At 31.8% G+C, this 19,565-nt stretch overlaps 2 protein-coding genes and 1 non-coding gene across 3 annotated transcripts; 1 reads left to right on the top strand and 2 right to left on the bottom strand.

The window, feature by feature from the left end:
* Positions 1 to 3,251: 3,251 nt before the first annotated feature.
* LOC120090518 (subtilisin-like protease SBT5.3) lies at positions 3,252 to 8,122 on the bottom strand. Its single transcript, XM_039048232.1, has 10 exons — positions 7,787 to 8,122; positions 7,542 to 7,639; positions 7,305 to 7,469; positions 6,066 to 6,174; positions 5,467 to 5,986; positions 5,285 to 5,382; positions 4,920 to 5,165; positions 4,709 to 4,823; positions 4,334 to 4,547; positions 3,252 to 3,796 (listed from the first exon to the last, which is right to left on the bottom strand). The coding sequence occupies exons 1-10, from the start codon at positions 8,077 to 8,079 to the stop codon at positions 3,252 to 3,254; spliced, it is 2,403 nt and encodes an 800-aa protein (XP_038904160.1). The 5' UTR covers positions 8,080 to 8,122.
* Positions 8,123 to 9,852: 1,730 nt separating this feature from the next.
* Positions 9,853 to 11,502, bottom strand: LOC120090515 (RNA-binding protein pno1). Its single transcript, XM_039048230.1, has 3 exons — positions 11,449 to 11,502; positions 11,205 to 11,314; positions 9,853 to 10,857 (listed from the first exon to the last, which is right to left on the bottom strand). The coding sequence occupies exon 3, from the start codon at positions 10,830 to 10,832 to the stop codon at positions 10,158 to 10,160; it is 675 nt and encodes a 224-aa protein (XP_038904158.1). The 5' UTR covers positions 10,833 to 10,857; positions 11,205 to 11,314; positions 11,449 to 11,502; the 3' UTR covers positions 9,853 to 10,157.
* Positions 11,503 to 19,370: 7,868 nt separating this feature from the next.
* Positions 19,371 to 19,451, top strand: TRNAL-AAG. The gene has a single exon. It is a non-coding gene; the product is annotated as a tRNA-Leu (tRNA).
* The last annotated feature ends 114 nt before the right edge of the window (positions 19,452 to 19,565 follow it).

Raw genomic sequence — 19,565 nt, 5'->3', positions numbered from 1 at the left:
TAAAATACAAATGTCGAAGAGTTGCTGCGTCGTGGAGGAACTATTGCCCTGAAAGCAATTACGGCGCGCTTCGGTGTCAATCGCTGTGTCGATTGCTCCCCAAGGTTAATACAACATCCGATTTCAGGTGTGAATTTGTCGAAAGATGGATTGAAATTGAGGAAAAAGGAGAAAGCCCAATATAGAAAACAATACTAGAAAACAATGTTTCATTACAAATTGATGTCTTGGTTTATGAAGAATAAGCATATGAAGCGGTTAGAGTTGAAGTAGAAGAGAAACAAACATAAGGGGAAGAAACGACTATGGTTGACGGAGAAGAAAAATGAACATAAGAGGAAGAAAAAACAGTCACATTATAGTGAAACTGAAACTCATTTAATATTACAACATTTAATTTTTAGATTAAAAAATTAAATGGATATGTAATAAAAATATTTCTTTTTGGCACAAGCCAACAATTACCCAACCCTACCCATCCCACCAGTCAAACACTAGCAACAATACGTAAATGAGGTGAAAGAGTTATACTTCCATCACTATCACACTTTCGAGTTACCTCTAGCATGTCTTAGTATTTATGTCTTTTAGGCATTGCTTAATTTTCCGACGTAGGAAAACATTCTCCTACTTCTTTAAACTTTTGTTATGGGCTTAAGCCCAAGAGTCATTTCCAACATTTTTCTTATTCTCAAACTTGGTCCTCAGATGTTGATAGGAGATTCAAAAAATATATCAAAAAAAAAAAAAAAATCTCACATTTAGCTTTTGGCCAATTTTTTAAACTCCTAAAATCTCTAAATAATACTTTCAAACTTCATTTAGAAAATCAAACCAACAAAATCTTAAAAACTTATATTCCATAAGTCTTATCATAGTCTTCATCCCGGTCTTGGATTCTATCTTGGCTATAATTTTTATCAAACACGAAATTGACAGTTCATCAAACATGCCACTTGTAAAAGTTTTTATTTTAGTCTTGATATCGATCTTGGTTGAAATAGCACCACGACGTGCTATTAAAACAATTGGTCAAAATGGTTCTATTTATGAAAGATTTTTTTTTTTTGCGCTACTTCTAACAATTAACCAAGAAATAGCCCTTTTCACGTTTTGGTTTTGGATGAATGGACACATTTGGAAAAAAGACTATTTTGGAACTCTTTTATGTACATTTATGACTTTTTTTTTAATTGTTTTAGAACACAGTGAATTTTTTAAAAAAAGTTTCTTCTCCCCCTCATACTCTCATTCCATTGAACAAAAAGTTTGAATATCTCTAAAAGAGAAAAATTTTGAATCTATGTTGATTCAACTTGTTTTCAGTAATAAAATGAAAAATTATTATAAATAGAAGAATCCAAAAAATATTTACACTTTATAGTAAAAAAATTCAAAAAATATTTATACTTTTAGAACTTTTTACTATAAAGTGTAGATATTTTTAAATATTTTTTATATTTAAAAGATCCCTGATAAAATTGTGATTCCTCGCACGAAGTTAAAGTATTTCATAAATTGTCACACATTTCATTAGGTTAGAGTGAGCATGTTTTTTAGGTTATCGTAAACAATAGCCTCTAAATATATATATTTTGAAAAAAACACCCATTTGAAAAAAATATAGTTTTTTTGGACCATTTTGATGATGATTGTGATGCTAGAAAAAACTTAGACGTAAAAATATGTTTATGCCCTCACTCATTAAACATAATAGAAATAAATATTCATAAACATTTGTTTACCTACTTTATGAAAATTGTCAAAATCTGCATAATGCTTATACTATCAATCTTGAAGTCAGTGATTTAATTTTTCTGTCCCATATATTGAAAAAAAAATATTATAAAATTGATTTTTTCTTTCTCCCTATTTTTGATTGATATAATGCCCTCGATTCAAAAAATGAAGAGAACACTTGTTTTAGATTTCTTTAATAATCATTTAAGATAATGTTGTTTTTAAAAATAAAGAAAGAAAAAAAAAAGGAGATCCTCAAAAATAGAAAAATAAGAAAAACTATTTACACAAAACAGTAAAATTTTAATCTTCTTTGATAAAGGCTGGTTCAAAAATAAGACTACGCTGATAAATAGTCTATAATGTCTATCAATATTTTTTTTTCCTATTTCTGTAAATAGTTTGACCTTTTTTATTTGTGAAAAATTTCCAAAAAAAAAATCTTTATTGAAGAGTCTAAATAAATAATTTACTCAAAAGCATCCCTACAAAAATTGGAATGAGGGTTGGTAGGAAGACTTGATATCTAAAGTTTACATTCGGGGTATTGTTAGGTTTGGATTTTTTTTTCTTCTTAATACAATAGGGACTAATGAATTTGAATAAGCGACTTTGTAATCACTAACACACAGCGATGCTAGTTGAACTATACTCTCTTTGTTTTTTTTTTTTTTTTTTTGTTCATAATAGTTGTTTTGTGAACAAGATAACCTCTGATGTACTCAAATGAGCTAGATCAATTTTCTTGAAGAATCTTGAATGAAAGTTTAAGTTTAAATTAATACAATTGTTAGTTCGAGATTCTAAGAAATACAACTTGTAGAGGTATAAATTTACTTTACTTTAAAATTAAAGTATGATAAAATTAAATATGATTGTTTTCAAATATAGGAAAATGAGTTAATTTATTTGCAAATATAAAAAAATATTAGTCATAGACACTAATAGATGTTTATCGGTGGTAGATGATAGTAGTCTATCACTATTTATTGACATTTTGCTATATTTAAAAATATTTTCAACAATTTTATCATTTAAAATAATTATCCAATAAATTTAGAGAGATTTTCAAAAATAGAAAAATCAGTAAAACTATTTACATAAAATAGTAAAATTTTAATCTTCTTTGATAGAGGTTGATAGAGGCTAATAAAAGTCTATCAATATCTATCCATAATAGAAACTAATAGAAGTCTATCATTGATAAATGCTGATTGAACAGTGTCTATCAATGTCTTTTTTGTTATTTCTGTAAATAGTTTGATATTTTTTTCTATATGCAAAAATTTCTCATAAATTTATAGTTCTAATAAATTTTAGAAAATTCACATCCGACAATTATTTATAATTTTATAGCTTTTTTTATTTTAAAAAAAAAAACTTAGTTATAAATAATCAAATAGAAAGTATGTCTTAAATCGCTAATCGATCTAAAATTTTAAATAGATGGATTAAGGTGAATTTAATAATATTTTATATATATTGAAATGACTTTAAAAAAAGTGTGAAAATTATTTCCCCAGATTAACAACAATTGGGCTTCTAACATTGTGTTTGTGATCTGACCATACCAATGTCCCAAACACGAAACCCTGTTGAATTCCCTTTCCAGTGCTTTGCAACACAACCTTGAAGCTTTTCTCTTCATCCATGGCAGTATATTCCAATCTACTTGGCTCCACAACAATGGAAACTTCCGAAGGCGCCTTCACTCGAGCAACATACGTCCCTGGACTTCCCACATTCTTCACCTTTCGATTGATCGTCACAGGGCCCGTTTTCAAATCGGTGACTGATATCGAAGGGTAATTTAGGTCCGTCACTTTGAATGATTGATTGCACCTGAACGTGCTACTGTTTGAGAATTTGTTGATTTGCGTTGCATTGTAGCCTCGAGCGCACAAGAAATTTAGGTAATCGTCGATTGCTATGTCGTAAACGAGGCCAGGGTCCATCGCACTGTTTGGATTAATATGTCCGGCGCCGTATGCTAATGGAGTTGCTTTGAGTCCATTGGAGTCTACAATTGGATGTAACTTGCCGTCTCTTGTTTTGGCTGTAAAGATGAAATTGATGGGAAACTGTTTCAATTACATGGACAATAATTATCTAGAGGGATTTTTTTTTGTATAGATGACCCAATTCTTGAGGCGTTAATGTGGTATGACCCAAAATTTGAAAATCCAATGGAAACTAACCTTCTTATGTCAAAGAACACCATCACATTAGAAATGCCCCTCCTATTATAAAATAATTGGAGCCTCAATGCGATATTCCTTTCGATTGCAATTTTCATTTTTAACATTACACGTGTTTATGTTTTTCAGGGCCAGTCCTGTAAAAAAAATTGAAAATCGCAATTGAAATGAATATCGCATTAGGGCTCTAACCATTTTGTAATTGATGAGACTTCCGTAACGCGATGATACATTTCAGGTGGTGAGGTGCTCTATGATGTAAATAGAAGCTTAGTTTTTATTAGTTTTTTAGGATTGAGTCATTCCGCATCAACGTCATTGGGATCGGGTCATTTGTAGTACAATTTTTGTACAAAATTCTCCTTGATGTTTTTGATTTGATTGTATAATTGAACCTGTGGTCATAATTGCAGATTTAATGGCAGCTGGACTCCATTTGGGATATAGGGTTTTGAGAAGCCCTACAATGCCTGAAACATGGGGGCAAGCCATGGATGTGCCAGAGTCTACCTTAAAAGGCAGCCGACGATCATCAACTGGTAGTTTTGACAATGGTATTCCATCGGGGTAAGCCGCAATTATATTTACACCTGGTGCTGTTATATCTGGCTGATAAAACACAACTTGTTAGGAGAAATGATCTTCCTTAGCTTTACATTAGCTTGATTTTATTTATTACTGAGCGCAAGTTTGCATGGATTTTGAACGGAAGCATTTGAATTGAAATGTTTCATATAACAAATCTTGGTTGAGATTTGAGAAAAACAAACCTTGAGGATTGACTCCTCGATTGTATTAGGGCCTCTTGCTGAGAAACCAGCCATTTTTGGGGCGGGCTTGACTCCAAGTGTTGTCCTCACAGAACTGATGTAAGCCATTGGTGACCTGATCAAGTACATGTTTATATGAATTCAAACTTGTAGAGGAAACAAAATATTCACGAACTATCTTTGAAGACAACAAGGAAATATAGGGAGTTACATTGTTGAGCTGATATATTGGGAGATGGATATGCTGTCATTATAGTTTACATTGGAAGTTGGAATGATGTGTGGATCAGCTAAAATCTCATTCCCACTTTGCTCATCGTTAACCAAGATCATCCCAACAGCCCCTGCTTGAACGGCCACATAACCTTTGGCCACTCTTGAATTAACCCCTCGAAGGCAAACCACAATCTTCCCATTCAATTTCGTGAAATCAAGCGTTCCATCATCACAAATTTCCCTGTTAGAATACTTTAAAAGTTTGTTTGGAAATTGTGTCGAGTCCATTATTTAATTGTCTGTTCATATTTCTTCTGATCTTGTAAGGGAAAAGAAAAGACAATGGAGTAAAATACTTACGCATCACGGTTAGAGACATTGTTGGCTTTTGCATCCACGGCGTTAATTAAGGGGTAGAACTTGTTAACTGGCAATGCTTTAGAAGAAAGGCTTGCACCCTAATTTTTTATAGTTGGGAGATGCTAGTTAGAAAATGTTATTCAGTCAAGTTTTCTAACAAAGGTTGTGTTTGATACAAGTACCTTGAGTCTCTTCTTGTTCCCAAGGACCACAAAATTGGTGAAGTCCCTATCAATGGTACTAGCTCCAACAGTTAACATCCATGGCGACACATTTGCTACCGTTCCAGGAGCTGGTCCCGAGTTGCCAGCCGAACAAACAACAACGATGCCTTGCTGAACTGCATGGAACGCTCCTATGGATAGTCCATCGTTTAGAAAGTCTGAGGGAATTGCACCTAGAGAAACCGAAATGACATCAACTCCATCGCTAATGGCAGCTTCAAAGGCGGCTAAGATATCCGGGTCAAAACACCCTCCCCCTTCCGCTGGCCAACAGACCTTGTAGGATGCAACACGGGCTCGAGGCGAGCCACCTTTGGCCGTTCCATTGCCATTGCCAAAAACAGTAGCTCCCGAGACAAAATTGCCTCCAGCTGTGGATAGAGTGTGGGTTCCATGGCCATCATGGTCCCTTGAAGAATTAAAGCTGACATTGAGTGGACCATAGGCTTTGTTAAAGAATCTTGCTCCAATTAGCTTCCTGCATTTAAGGTATTTGTTTCAAATTTACCACCACAATGGGAGAGAGAATAGATAGGGGACGAATTTAAGCTCTTGACCTGTTACAATGGAAGTTGGGGTCGGTGTCACTTTGACAACTGCCCAACCACCTTGAAGGGACAGGCCCATATCCTTCATCACTGAAGCTCTTGGATTCTGGCCAAACACCTATATTCCAATTACATGAAAGAGTATTTATTACATGGATACGATGATGACATGTGATCATATTTTAAAATCACAGACATGGATATGGCGAACATTGATTAAAACATACATTTATTAGTGTTTATGTATTTATATGTTTAAGAAGAACATATATGGTTTTCTTTGACACTCAAAGATTTTCCTGTGAGATTAGTTGAGCTGAACGTAAGTTGACTTGGACACTCACGAATATAAAATAGTAGGGGTGTTCATGGATTGGGTTGGGTTGAAAGACTTAATTTTTTCAATCCAAATAACCCTTATTAAAAAATGAACCCAACTATGAAATATTTGGGTTGGGTTGGTTCGGGTTAATCGGGTCATTTATTTAAATTTTTTTTTATAAAAAGAAGTAAAACGTAAATATGTAAAAATCTAATTTAATTGTTTTCATATATTGAATTAAGATTAACAACTCGATACCAATTTATGTAGTGAAAATTTTCTTTCTAAAGTGAAAAACTACTTTTAAGAGTTGTTGAAGAATAAATTATTTAAAAAATATTGGAATTAAATAAAACTAAAATCAATATATGTATAAATAATTATATTATAAGTAATAAAAGAATATATTTTAAAGTTAATAATAAATTCGGGTTGGTTCGGGTTGGTTTGGGTTATATTAGGTGAATCCATGAACCAACCCAACCCATAAAATTTTCATTTATTTGAACCTAACCCAACCCAAATGAGTTGATAACTCAACCCAAACCGCACGGGTGGGTTGGGTTGATCGGTTTTTTCGGGTCATCGGGTTTTTTGAACACCCCTATAAAATAGAAACATGTATACGACTACGACAGAGACACGGTGACACATTATAGTTTAAGTCAAATAATGTTGAACCTACTTTGACTTTGTACAATTAGTGTCTTTACACATCTATTGCAATTTGCACCAAGTATGATATGTGTCTGACATATATTGGATACGGACACACTAACCAAATTAGAGTGTTGTTTGTCCAAATGAAATATTCCATGAAAGAACAAAGTTAGCTATAATTTTGGCACCAACTTAGCAGAAAAATATGACACCAACTTAGTCCAAACGAAAAACAAAAACAATAACAATGAAAGAACAAAAAGAACCTGTGTCAAAGTTAGCTATAATTGCATCATCACCAAACCTCGCTACATTCCAGATGGAGTTTGAAGGAACTGCTTCTTTTCTTTCTAATCCAAGAAAATTCCATGATCTTGTTGTGTGCAATTGTCTTTCCTTACTTTCAAAAACCGAGATCACATTTGGATATCCTACCATTATATTTGTACAACATCAAATTTCAAGCTTATTTGAATTATTTAAAAACATCATGAACAATTTACTTGCAAGATCTGCTGCTTGTTTCTTGTCGAGCATGGCCGCGAAGCCATTGATATATCTGTTGTATGAGTAAAAAATAGCCTCCTTGGCTATCTCTTTGCTGCATAATGAATTGAAAAGAACAAAGAGTAAGCACATAAGCCAAAGCGAGCATATCCCAATTGATATAAAAGACTGTACTATCTACTTTAAGGTTAGGGTTCGACTCTGCATTTTTTTAAGCTTTCATGAATTGAAAGAGCTTCACCTTCCTAACACCGGCTCCAAGAAATCATAATGAGATTCTGTTACAAGTTGAAGATCCAATGAGGAAGGATTCAAACCATGCGAATGCGATCCGAGGTATACAATGTATGGCTGCATGAGAAGAAGAAAAATGGATGGAACAAAGATTGAGTTTCTGAAACAGGAAATAAAATGAAAGAATAATACAAAGGAAGAGATATTAATTTTTGCCTTTTTTGTGGCAATGGTAGATGTTTGTAGAACAGAGAAAAGAGAGAATATCAAAAGAAATGGAGAAAAATTTGTGGCATCCATGGCTTTTGTTTGATTAATGATTTGTACTAAACATTTTGCATTTTATAACACAGGCTTTTGCCATTTTAAGGAACACAGATAACTCAAACAATGCTTTAGGTAATAACAGTTTTTTGTTCTAGCAAAACAGTTAATAACAATAAGGGGAAAATACCATTTTTGTCCTAATGTTTTGAGTTTATTTTTCTTTTAGTTCTAGCTTTCAAAATGCACTAAATTTAGAGTTTAATTTTTTCCCAAGTTTAAGAATATTATCCTGTTTTTTAATCCTTGAGTTTTGAATTTACTTCTTATTAGCTCCATGTTTTAGTATTTTACACTCTTGCCCTCCAATTTTTATTCCAATATTTAAATCAATCAAATTATTAATTTTTAAATAGTGGTTTCTCACATGTTACGTCAATTTCACATAAAAAAAAAAAAAATTAAAAATAAATTGTTCTTACGAATATGAAGAATTTTTTCGTAAAATCTCGTCTATTAAAAAATTTGTATTCTAAACCAGAACAAAGAAGACAATATAAAAGATGGGTAGAACGATATGAAATATAATATATTAAGCGGCTAACCAATTCTAAAGATTCATAGGCTTAAATGATATGAGATATAATATGCAAGTTTAATTTACATTCTTTAAATTAAACTTGCATATTTGTCCTCTTAAAAGTTTTCGATGGAAGAGCTGTGAAAAAAATAGGTGCATTTAATAAAATATAAAATATAAGTCGGAAGTAGAATGGTGAGAATTAGAGGGGAGAAAAAAAGCAACGCTAGACTTGGGTTTTTTTGTGCATATTTTGAGTTTAGGAAGATTTAAACAATGCAATCTTGTACATTGACTAAATTTGATTTTGTGCCAGATTTGGCTTCTATTGGAACTAGTAAATTTGAGAAATTTTTATTATTTTTATTATGGAACTAGTAAATTTGAGAAATTTTTATTATTTTTTTTGGGCTAACGTTTTCACTTTGTTTTTTGAAACTCGTTAAACTAGTTTTTTTCGATCAATATCGGACAATTTAGTTAAAAGATTGTAACCTTTCTAAATCTTATACCAAATTTTATATATTTTCAATTTTTCTCTTAATTCAATTATCTTTACCAAATATTATATTAAACAATTATATAATTTTTCAAATCCCAATTTATGTCTCGAACAAATTAAGGTTCTATATATTTCTCCTATCTTACTTATTTTTTTTGCAAAATTTGATTTTTTCTCAAATTTTAAAAATCACACATTAATCACTTGAAAATTGTTTGGATAACTAGTAAATTTATTTGAAAATTTAGAAATTTAGAAATTCATATAGTTATGGTAACAGACATTGGAATGAGGATTTGAAAAGTTTTGTAAATATTTTAAAGATGACTGAATTTGTAAAAAATTTAAAAATATATATGATTTAGTATAAAAATTGGAAAAATTATATAATAGTTGAAAAAAATAGCATAAGGCCCAAAACAATCAATAATTAAAAAAATAATTTTTTAAAATTGGTGGTTGATCTCACCAGCGATAGACAAAAGGGCCCAAAACTAGTAAAAAGGTCGCTAGTTTTGAAAAATAAAAATTTGGAGTGCTATTTCTAACCATTTTTCCCATGCCTAAGAAAAAGTCAGTCCACAAATAGCTCCAACTGCATCCACCTTCTTGCAACACAGTAAGCCCAAAATATTATTAATCGAACCCCTTGAATCATCTGCATTTTTTAACTTCCATAAACAAACCAAATGACTAAATGAAAAATCTAACTTGAAACCCAGTTGTGTTATGCAGAAAAAGCTGAACTCCCCTCTTTCTTTCATAAAATGAAGCACACTTTTAAAGTAGACCCAAATGGATATCAATGTTCACTCCAATCAATCAACACATTTGCAACATACGAACCTAAAACGACACCAGCAATGGCCAATCACCTGATACCCAGTTTGAGAAAATCGATCGATTGATTAACGGTATCTCGGACAAAACTTCAATGCATAAGCTTTTCGACAAAGTTTTACACTCATCATCAAACAACTGGTGTACGCAAAAATCACTAATCAAGAGAAACTCACATGAATTACTATAAGATCAAAACCTTTCAGCCAATCTGGCTGTGACTGCCCTTAGTTTTGAATAAACTTTTCCAGCAGGAGACCCTAAAATGAGGCTGCAAAGAGAATCCCTAGCAATCTTGATATTTGCAAAGGATCCTAATATGTGAATCTTGGTGTCTGCAATAACTATTCTTGTCTTCGTGGCATTTTCGATGGCGAATTTTGTCTTACCAGCTTTACCAGACAATCTTCCTATGGCACGAGACAAGTGCTCGCCTCGTAGCGTTTTAACATCTTTAATCTCAAAAGATTCCACATAGAGTTCATCAACCCGTAAGAGTGCAATGGCATCAATCACATCGAAACCAAGCATGAAACCATGAACAAAATCTGCACACTTCTGCAAGTTACTGATGTCAGGTGTGTCTGCTCTGGTTTTCAACTCGACTTTCCGGGCCTTGAGGTTCATTCGGATGTCAATTTTCATCTGGTCAAAAATTGGGGTATAAATATCCATCCATGCTTTCTTAAGAGGGGAATATCGATGTGGAGGAACGGAGACTTTTCGGAACTGAACTCGACCATCATTCATCTCATGAGGCTTTAGAGGATCAAACTGTGGTTTTGGTGGCAATGTGCTAACTACATTTTTTGTTTGAGTTGAAATTGTTTCTACTTCCATAGAAGTGGAGGCTTCGATCGACTGCATTATGGAATTGTGCTGCGTTTTCACACTGAAAACACCCAAAAAAACAACAATTAAACAACAAAATCTAGATAAGATGTGATCACATATATATAAATCCATCAACATGATGAGCAGCATAATTGAAGGCATAAATAATCAGAATAAACTTCAGAAGCGCCCTTCCTGGGAACGTCAGAAAGATTTCGAGTAAAATAACCCATGAACTACAAACGAGTATCTTATCGAATTCCAAAATACTATAATCCAATTTCAAATTTGGAAAAAGCGACAAATGATTTTCAAATCAGTTGCTATAGAATTAAAGCTTGCAGTGGTTCATCCATTGTAAGCAATGAAAGCTGAAAATGAAAGATAGGGAAATAAAGAGAACACCTAAGACGAAGAGAGGGTAGGGAAGTCCGTGAAGAAGGGTTGTGGAGACGGCGACGGCGGCGGCGGTACCGAGAGCGACGGAGGAGGCTGCGGAATGGTGCTAACTGAACCTGTCTCTTATACACATCTAGATGTGTATAAGAGACAGGGGTAGGGAAGTCCGTGAAGAAGGGTTGTGGAGACGGCGACGGCGGCGGCGGTACCGAGAGCGACGGAGGAGGCTGCGGAATGGTGCTAACTGAACTGGTAAGAGGAAGAGAAGGCAAGATTGTGAAGATGGAGGGTAAAGGAATGAATGAGGCGGCTTTAGGGTTTAACAATTTTCATTTTATTTATTTTATTTTTTTCTGAACAAAATGAAGTGGACTTGGGCCGTTGGGCTGGATAGGTTGATTGATGGGCCTTAGTTATTTAGGGAGAATCGATGATAGTATTGGAAGATGGGATTTTTACATCCTTAGTCGAATGTCTTTTTGTTCTCTTCTTTGTCTTATAAGTGGTTTAATGAGTTCATTATTTACATAAATGTTATGATCTATTTATAATTATGACCTTCTCCATTAGGAAAAAAAAATTAAATTTGAGAGGGGAAGAAAACAGGTTAATTAGAAAAATAGGGTTGTTTTAGGTTTTAATTAGGTAAAAGGGGAGTTTTCAAATTATTTAGGAAAATTTGGTTGTTTTTTTTTTTGTCTTTATCCGAATGCATCTCTTTCATGAATATTTTTTTTTCCAGTCTTCTCTGAAATTCATATACATAAACTGAAAAAAAATGAAAGGTCAAATCATTCTAAACACCTGTCGCGCCTCGTTAATCGTAAGTCTCTGAGTTACTTTTTAATTTTGTCTTTTCCCATTTCAATATCAATATAAATTCTACCCATTTTTTCCTCACTTCCTTCACCTTCTTCCTTCATTTTCTCCTAACTCTCAAGAACCAGTCTTCCAACTCCTTCATATTTTCTCCCCAACCATTCTTTTAACATCTTTAAAATATTTCTCCCCTAAATTTAACAGCTATCGCAATTTCCACCATCTTCACATTTTTAATTTGTTTTAGTACAATATTTCTTTTGACAATTTGATATATTTTTGTTATTTAATAAAAGATTAAATTTTTGATAATCTTGTACTTTTTTTTTTGTTTACGATGGATATTATTTCAGATAAAAATTCTACAAACTATCATTCAAAGTTTTTTTTGGTAAGGTGCAACATTTTTCTTTTCGTAAGTTGATAAATTTTTGTTATTTAATAAAAAATTATTTTTTTTTAATAATTTTGTATTGCTTATATATATATATATATATATATATATATATAGTGGAATAACTTTTTCGTATTGATTCTGATAATTTTTCTTATAGTGGGTTAATTTCATAGTTTCTCATAAGGAGAATTACATGTGATTACCATTGGGTTATATATGTTCAGGTTAACTATTAAAAATAGGTTATTAAACTTCTAAATGGTTCTAAATTTTTTTAAAATTTCAATAAATCAATGACCTAATAAACTCAAAATCAAATGTACTATAAAAAATAATAATAAAAAAAAAACTTCTTAGATGGACTATAAAAAAAAAAATTATAGATTTATTAGACACTTCTAACATCTAAAGTAATTGTACATAGACTACAAAAAAACAAACAAACAAACAAACAAAAACAAACAAACAAAACAAAAAAATATAAGTTTTTCTAATAGTGGATATTATTATTAATTGGAGAAATATGGACGTATTATATTATAGTGGATTAATTGGAGAATTTATTTTATAGTAGGTTGATGGGACGTTTTATTTCTCCAATTAAACAAAAATGTAAGTATCTAAAATGTCTATAAATTTGTATTGATTTTTTTTTATTTTATTTACAGTGGATATTATTTTGGAGAAAAATTCTACAATCAATCATTCAAAGGTTATATAGTTATTTACTTTTATTTGAAATGATGGATTATTGAATATTGAGAAAAATTCTAATTTAATAACATATACTTTCATTTTCAACCCATTATTCGAACAAAATATTTTTTAACAAATGAATTCATTGTGAACTTAAGTTCAAATGTTTGGAATGAATACAACCAAAAAGTTATTTTTTTTTTTTAATATAGTTGGCCTAATTAAATGTTCAAACAAAAACTATTAAATATTTTAAATGGTTAAATGAAAATTTCATTTTGAGTGTATTATTTTTTCAATATAGTTGGCCTAATATATACTTACATAGTCTATGATAAATATCAAATTGCATTGGCTAAACTACAATAGACGTTGTGGGATTTCTATGTTATATGCATGGAAACATTGTTAATGGACCAAACGGTATAGAGTATGATAGGCAACCATCTCTTCGTTAGACATGCATCATCAAGTTGACTTCAACACATTAATTGATAGATTATGTGATGCATTATCCATATATAGAGATTATGAGGTAGAAGTAATATTTAGATATGGTAGTTATGTAGCGGGATCTATTTTCTATTTTCCTATCTCATTACGAAGTGAAGTTGATGTATGGTTCATGATAAGAAATGCTCCATACCCTTCAAATAGAGTTGAATTGTATATATCCCAACCCAGTGTCCCAAGTCCAATCTCAACGAGAGAAATTGAAAATACTATTGAGTTGGAAAGTCATAATGTGGAGGATGAGCATTGTGATCCAACTTGTTGAAATGCCTTGAATCTATTTGCTGGCGCTTTGAACAACCAAGTACGGGGGTCTCGACCCTAGAGGCGCCGTTTTGATGTAATTTCTGAAAACATTCTCTCAAATAATATTGTTCTCCCTCTACCCGTGGACGTAACTAACACACTGTTAGTGAACCACGTATATATGTGTGTCGATCTTCCCTATCTCTACGTTCCTTTTGTGTTCTTTAATTGTCGATTTCGCAACACAACTATTGCCACAAACGATGAAGAAGTTGAAATAGATGATGATGATATCGATCTAGATTAACTACCAAGTGAATTTTATGGTATTCATGAAGTCCTTGGAACTATTATTGAGATAAACCTGAACGACATGAGCATTGTACCCGATTCGACAACGGAGGGAGACAGTAATATGGGGTTTGATTCCTTGCTTAGGGGATGATATTCAATTCGAAATTGGATTTAAAAAAATGCAGTGAAGAGCTATTCAATCATTCAACATCAAAATTTTGAAATCATTGAGTTGAAGAAAACAATATGTGATGTTAGATGTAAAAGATATGACAACGGTTCCATGTGGAGACTTCCGCTGTCTGCCATAAAAAACACGATAAATTTGAAACTACACAGTATAATGGTCCTCATTTGTATGTGTATGCAAGACTGAGTCAGGATCACAATCAATTGGACTCAAATCTAATTTCGTCTGAGGTAAGCAGCATAGTTAAAAAAAATCTTTTGTTGATGTCAAAACATTACAAGATATTATCTTGAAAAAATATGGCTATTCCGTTAGTTATTGGAAAGTGTGAGATGGAAGAAGAAAAGAAATCGCTAAGATATTCGGAGATTGGATCGAATCGTATAATTTGCTGCCTAGATGGATAAATATCTTATAAATCACAAACCCCGATACAGTTATCTATTAAAGGCTAAATGAGGTGGATTGTGATGATAGGATTGTCATGTTCAATAGCGTGTTTTGGTCATTTAGACCTGTTATTGAGGGTTTCAAGCATTATAGACCGCTACTTCAAATTGATGTAACCTATTTGTATAGAAAGTATGAAGGAACATTATTGATAGCTACCCCAGTCGATGCAAATGGTCACGTCTATTCAATTGCATACGTTATTGTATCGAAGGAAAGTGCTGATTCATGAGATTGATTTTTGAAAAATTTATGGAATCTTGTGATGCATGGAAGGGAGGGAATGTGTCTAATTTCATATAGACACAAAAACATTATATCTGTCGTCAGAAACTTTAATAATGTCTGAGTAGGAGTACACCACATATTCTGCTCGTAACATGTGGCGAGTAATTTTAACAAGTATAAGAATGGTTTATTGAGAGCTTGGTGTATAATACAAGATCGAAATTTCAAGTTCGAAAGTTTAATGACTGTATGGTCGAACTTCAAATAGCAAACCCTAATTGCTTACGATATTTTGCTTTCATAGATCCTAAGCAGTGGACACAGTCATATGATAGTGGTCATCGTTATGGATGGTTAACCACGAACGTAGCTGAAAGTACAAATGTTGTTCTAAAAGGAGTTAGAAAGCTACCCATTACTGCACTAGTCCAAGCAACATTCTACCGAACTATTGCTTATTTCGCTGCTCGTCGTGTAAAAATAGAGATTGCTCTTGAACCTGAAAAGTGTTTCACAAGGTAAATTATTCACATTTTAGTTATCCCACGTGTTCCTACTAACTATAGAGGTACTCTATGTAATTGTCGTATTTGTCATAGGTATGCAGTAAAGAAAATAACTCGTTGGGAACATTGTGCAACTAAACATTCCGATGGACAAGGATGTTACCACAGGACCATACAATGACTCAATTTTATACTTACAGCATAGTCATAGATCCGAAGTTGTTTGGGAAGACAGACATATTGATGCTATGCATTGTCAACGACGAGAGGCTGTTATTCGAAGACAAGAAGACTTAGACCCTTGTATATTGAATTGTCTACGAGCTGCAGGATTCTATGAAGTCTTCTGTATCAAATTTATACAACTAAACTGGCATCTGATAACGACACTAGTGGAACGATAGCGATAGGAGACACAAACTTTCCACATGTTGCATGAAGAGTGTATGATTACACTGCAAGATGTAACTATCCAATTTGGACTCCCGATTAATGCAAGACCATTGATCGAGTCACTAAATTATGACTGGGAACAACTTTGTGTCGCTTTTTTAGGCGTATCAACGAATGACGTTGTTCTTAAGGGGGTCGTCTTAGCTTACCATGGTTAGCTGATCAATTCAACAACTTTGCCCATCTACCAGATAATGCAGATGAAGAGGAATTTCAAGATATGCTCTAGCATATATTCTCATATTGATTGGAGGATTGATATTTCCCGACAAATCCAATAGTAGAGTGCACCTAATGTATCTTCCTCTTTTAGTAGATTTTGATGTTGTTGGGACGTACAGTTAGGGGTTGGATGTCTTGCATGGTTATATAGGCAACTATGCAAAGGTGCAGTTATAGAAGGCAAAGACATTGCAGACTCACTTCTATTGCTGCAAATTTGGGCATGAGATCGATTTTCTCTTTTAGTGCCTCGACGACTCCACCGATATGAGAATAACTTGGGTGACAGGCCACTTGCAATAGGGTAAGCATTTCTACCTCATTATTATTGTCTTCATTATGAAATACTAATAATTAATATTCAATTTGTGATTGTTGCAGATGGAATGACAACTTTTTTTATAATTAGAGCACTAACACATGTTCTATTGTAGTATAAATACATATTGGATATACATGTGCCTAGCCAAGTAATATTACATTCATTCATATATTATATATTAATAATGTTTCAATCTTTCGGTTCATTCATATTTTGACACATATGCATGCAGATTATTTGGGAGCCATACAATAATCTCATCCAACTAATGCCGCCATATTGTCTCGATGGTAATGAGATATGGACATCCAAATGTCCACTCATATGTTTTTTGTTTTGTTTTTTTTGTTTTTTGTTTTTTGTTTTTTTTTTTTTTTGTGGAGTTGTATCACCTAAATTCCTCAACCTTGCAATACAGATGTTCGACTTCATTCACACAATCTAAGAGGTAGGCATGAGCGAGACTGGATTGCATGGCTCCTCAAATTTTTATTTGGAAAAATCATCAAAATTTGGTTGTTAATGGACCTCATATTACTAATGGTGTAGATATTGGGGTTGAATATAGTGAAGGGTATTCCACTACAAGCAGGCGATATATAACAAAATGAGCATCTTATCACTTGTTGGTATGAGTTTATTATTTACTAGAATTGTTTGATTTTATTTCTTCATTGCATACCAAAATAAATTTTAAAGTCATTAACTTGTTATTTAATTCTTTTTCAGGCCAATTTTCCAAATTTGACATTATCTGCTATAAGGGCCTTGCGTAGACTCACCTCTATATATCGAGTGAGATATTTCGATGGTGATGTTCCAATGGACGAACAAGGTGATCCAGCAAGACATCAGGATGTTCCTATTCGATCTAATGTTCAGAATGAGTATCCAACAACCTCACTTAATCATTTTACATATACTTCCATGATGCAATCTGCCTCAACATTTGAATTATTTCCAACAATCCTTAGTACTCTAAGTATGGAAGAAGGACAAACTTCACATGTTCGTCCAGATGTCCATGACCAGTACGTGACATACAGACACCATGGTGAGGATATACACTATGCAGAGGAGGGCCAACTATCAAGTTGAAGAGGGCATGACGATCGTAGACACTATGTGATTCAACATGATCGATCTAGGCATAATAAGGATCTTCTTCTGGTCATGAATAAAGAAAATTGTATATATAATCAAATTTATTAATCAAATTCAAACAAGAAAATGCACTTTCAGTCTACAATTCAAACACTTCCACATCCTAAAGAACTTTGAATATTATTTACAATAGTCAAAAGTTAATATATATATATTTGTATAAGTTTCCAACAACTTTTTAAAAAAGCAGTGGTTTGGAATTAAACGAATTGAATATTATTAAAATTAATATTGAGTATATCAAATCAATCATAGAAAATTCTTAATCTCAAAGTAACATTATTGTTTATATTGTTAAAAAAAATAGTAATATTATTATTAATATAAAAAAAACGAGATTAATGAGATGGTTGATTTTAGATAACAGTGATTTGGAATTAAACAAATTGAATATTATTAAAATTAATATTTGGTATATCAAATAAATCATAGAAATTTCTTAATCAAAATAATATTATTGTGTGTTTGGAATACATTTCAAGTGTTTAATTTAAAAAATAAGTCATTTTGAAAAAAAAAATAGATTATTTGTCGACCACTCAATATATTTTCAATAATTTTTGCCAAAAGTGTTTAAATAAAAATGAGTTTTTTTAAAAATCATTTTTTTCTTAAATTGATCCAAACGGGCCTTAGAGTGGCTAACTTATTTAGCAACTTAGTTATCCAAAAATATAAGTTGTGTGATCATTTTGGAACTAACAAAAAAGTATGGACCTAAGTAATTACTTTTTAAAAGTTTAGAAACTAATAAAGATATTCTTTAAAATTTAGGATTCAAAATATAATGACTAAAATAAGATATATATATATTTTTTTTAAAAAAAATGTGATTTCCATGTTGACGGTTGGAAAATGCACTACCATAGAGAAGAAGTTAATGTTTGTACTTTTTCTGTTTTGGCAGATCTGATTGTAGGCGATCTGAAAATAAATTTTCGAAACAACAGATAGAGAATCTAGAGTTGTATTTCATATTTTCATATATGTGTTTGATAATAGATTCAAAAATTAATTTTTAATTTAAATATTTTTTTCAAAATATACTTGAAAATATATTTATAAACCATAAAAGTAATTATAATTACTCATTAATATATTAGGTTGAATGTAAACTATTTCTAATTAATATATGAACTTGTTTTATGTTAACATTTATATATAATTATTATTTTGTAATATCATAATATCATAATTTTCAAAAACAGAATCTAAACTGCCTATCAAATACATATTTACTAAATTCTGTGAATCTGAAAATATATAACATAATCTGAATGGTCTATCAATTAGGCTCCTATTAATTAGATAAAACCAATAGTTGCTTTCAAAATATAAGAAAATGAACCAACTTATTTACAATATGGCAAAATGTCACTGATAGATACCTACAAACATTTATCACTAACGTAGATCTATTAGTATCTATCACAATGACTTTTTTTTATATTTCAAAATAATTCCTATTATTTTACTATTTAAAACAATTACTCTTAAACGAACTTCAAAATTACGCTTGTACTAGGTTTTAAAATTAACTTTTTCTAAAAATTGCCATCTTCTCTAACTAAATTGAAAAAAAAAATCTGTATAAATGCAAGAAAGAGGAAATGCGAAAGTTATTTTTGGTTTCAACATAGTATAAATATAAAATTATTATTTGTCAACAAAAGTTGAGATGGCCGAGTTGGTCTAAGGCGCCAGATTAAGGTTCTGGTCCGAAAGGGCGTGGGTTCAAATCCCACTCTCAACACTATATTTTTTATTTTCATTTTCCTATAAAAATTCTTCTTTAAAATTTTACATATATTTTATTTCCGTACGACTTTTGTCGGTTCTTGTTGGATATATTTTTTTAATGATGTTA

This window comes from Benincasa hispida, chromosome 11 (genome assembly GCF_009727055.1).
Source record: "Benincasa hispida cultivar B227 chromosome 11, ASM972705v1, whole genome shotgun sequence".
NCBI lineage: Eukaryota > Viridiplantae > Streptophyta > Magnoliopsida > Cucurbitales > Cucurbitaceae > Benincasa > Benincasa hispida.
The sequence above is the reverse complement of the archived record's forward strand: the minus strand, read 5'-3'. Positions and strand labels throughout refer to the sequence as shown.

Excerpts from the sequence above, each read along its gene's own strand:
- LOC120090518 (XM_039048232.1), bottom strand. The coding sequence starts at position 8,079 with ATGGATGCCACAAATTTTTCTCCATTTCTTTTGATATTCTCTCTTTTC. Across the intron at positions 7,470-7,541 it reads ACAAGCAGCAGATCTTGCAA|GATATCCAAATGTGATCTCG; the intron begins GTAAATTGTTCA and ends ATATAATGGTAG. Across the intron at positions 5,987-6,065 it reads CCCAACTTCCATTGTAACAG|GAAGCTAATTGGAGCAAGAT; the intron begins GTCAAGAGCTTA and ends CCTTAAATGCAG.
- LOC120090515 (XM_039048230.1), bottom strand. The coding sequence starts at position 10,832 with ATGCAGTCGATCGAAGCCTCCACTTCTATGGAAGTAGAAACAATTTCA.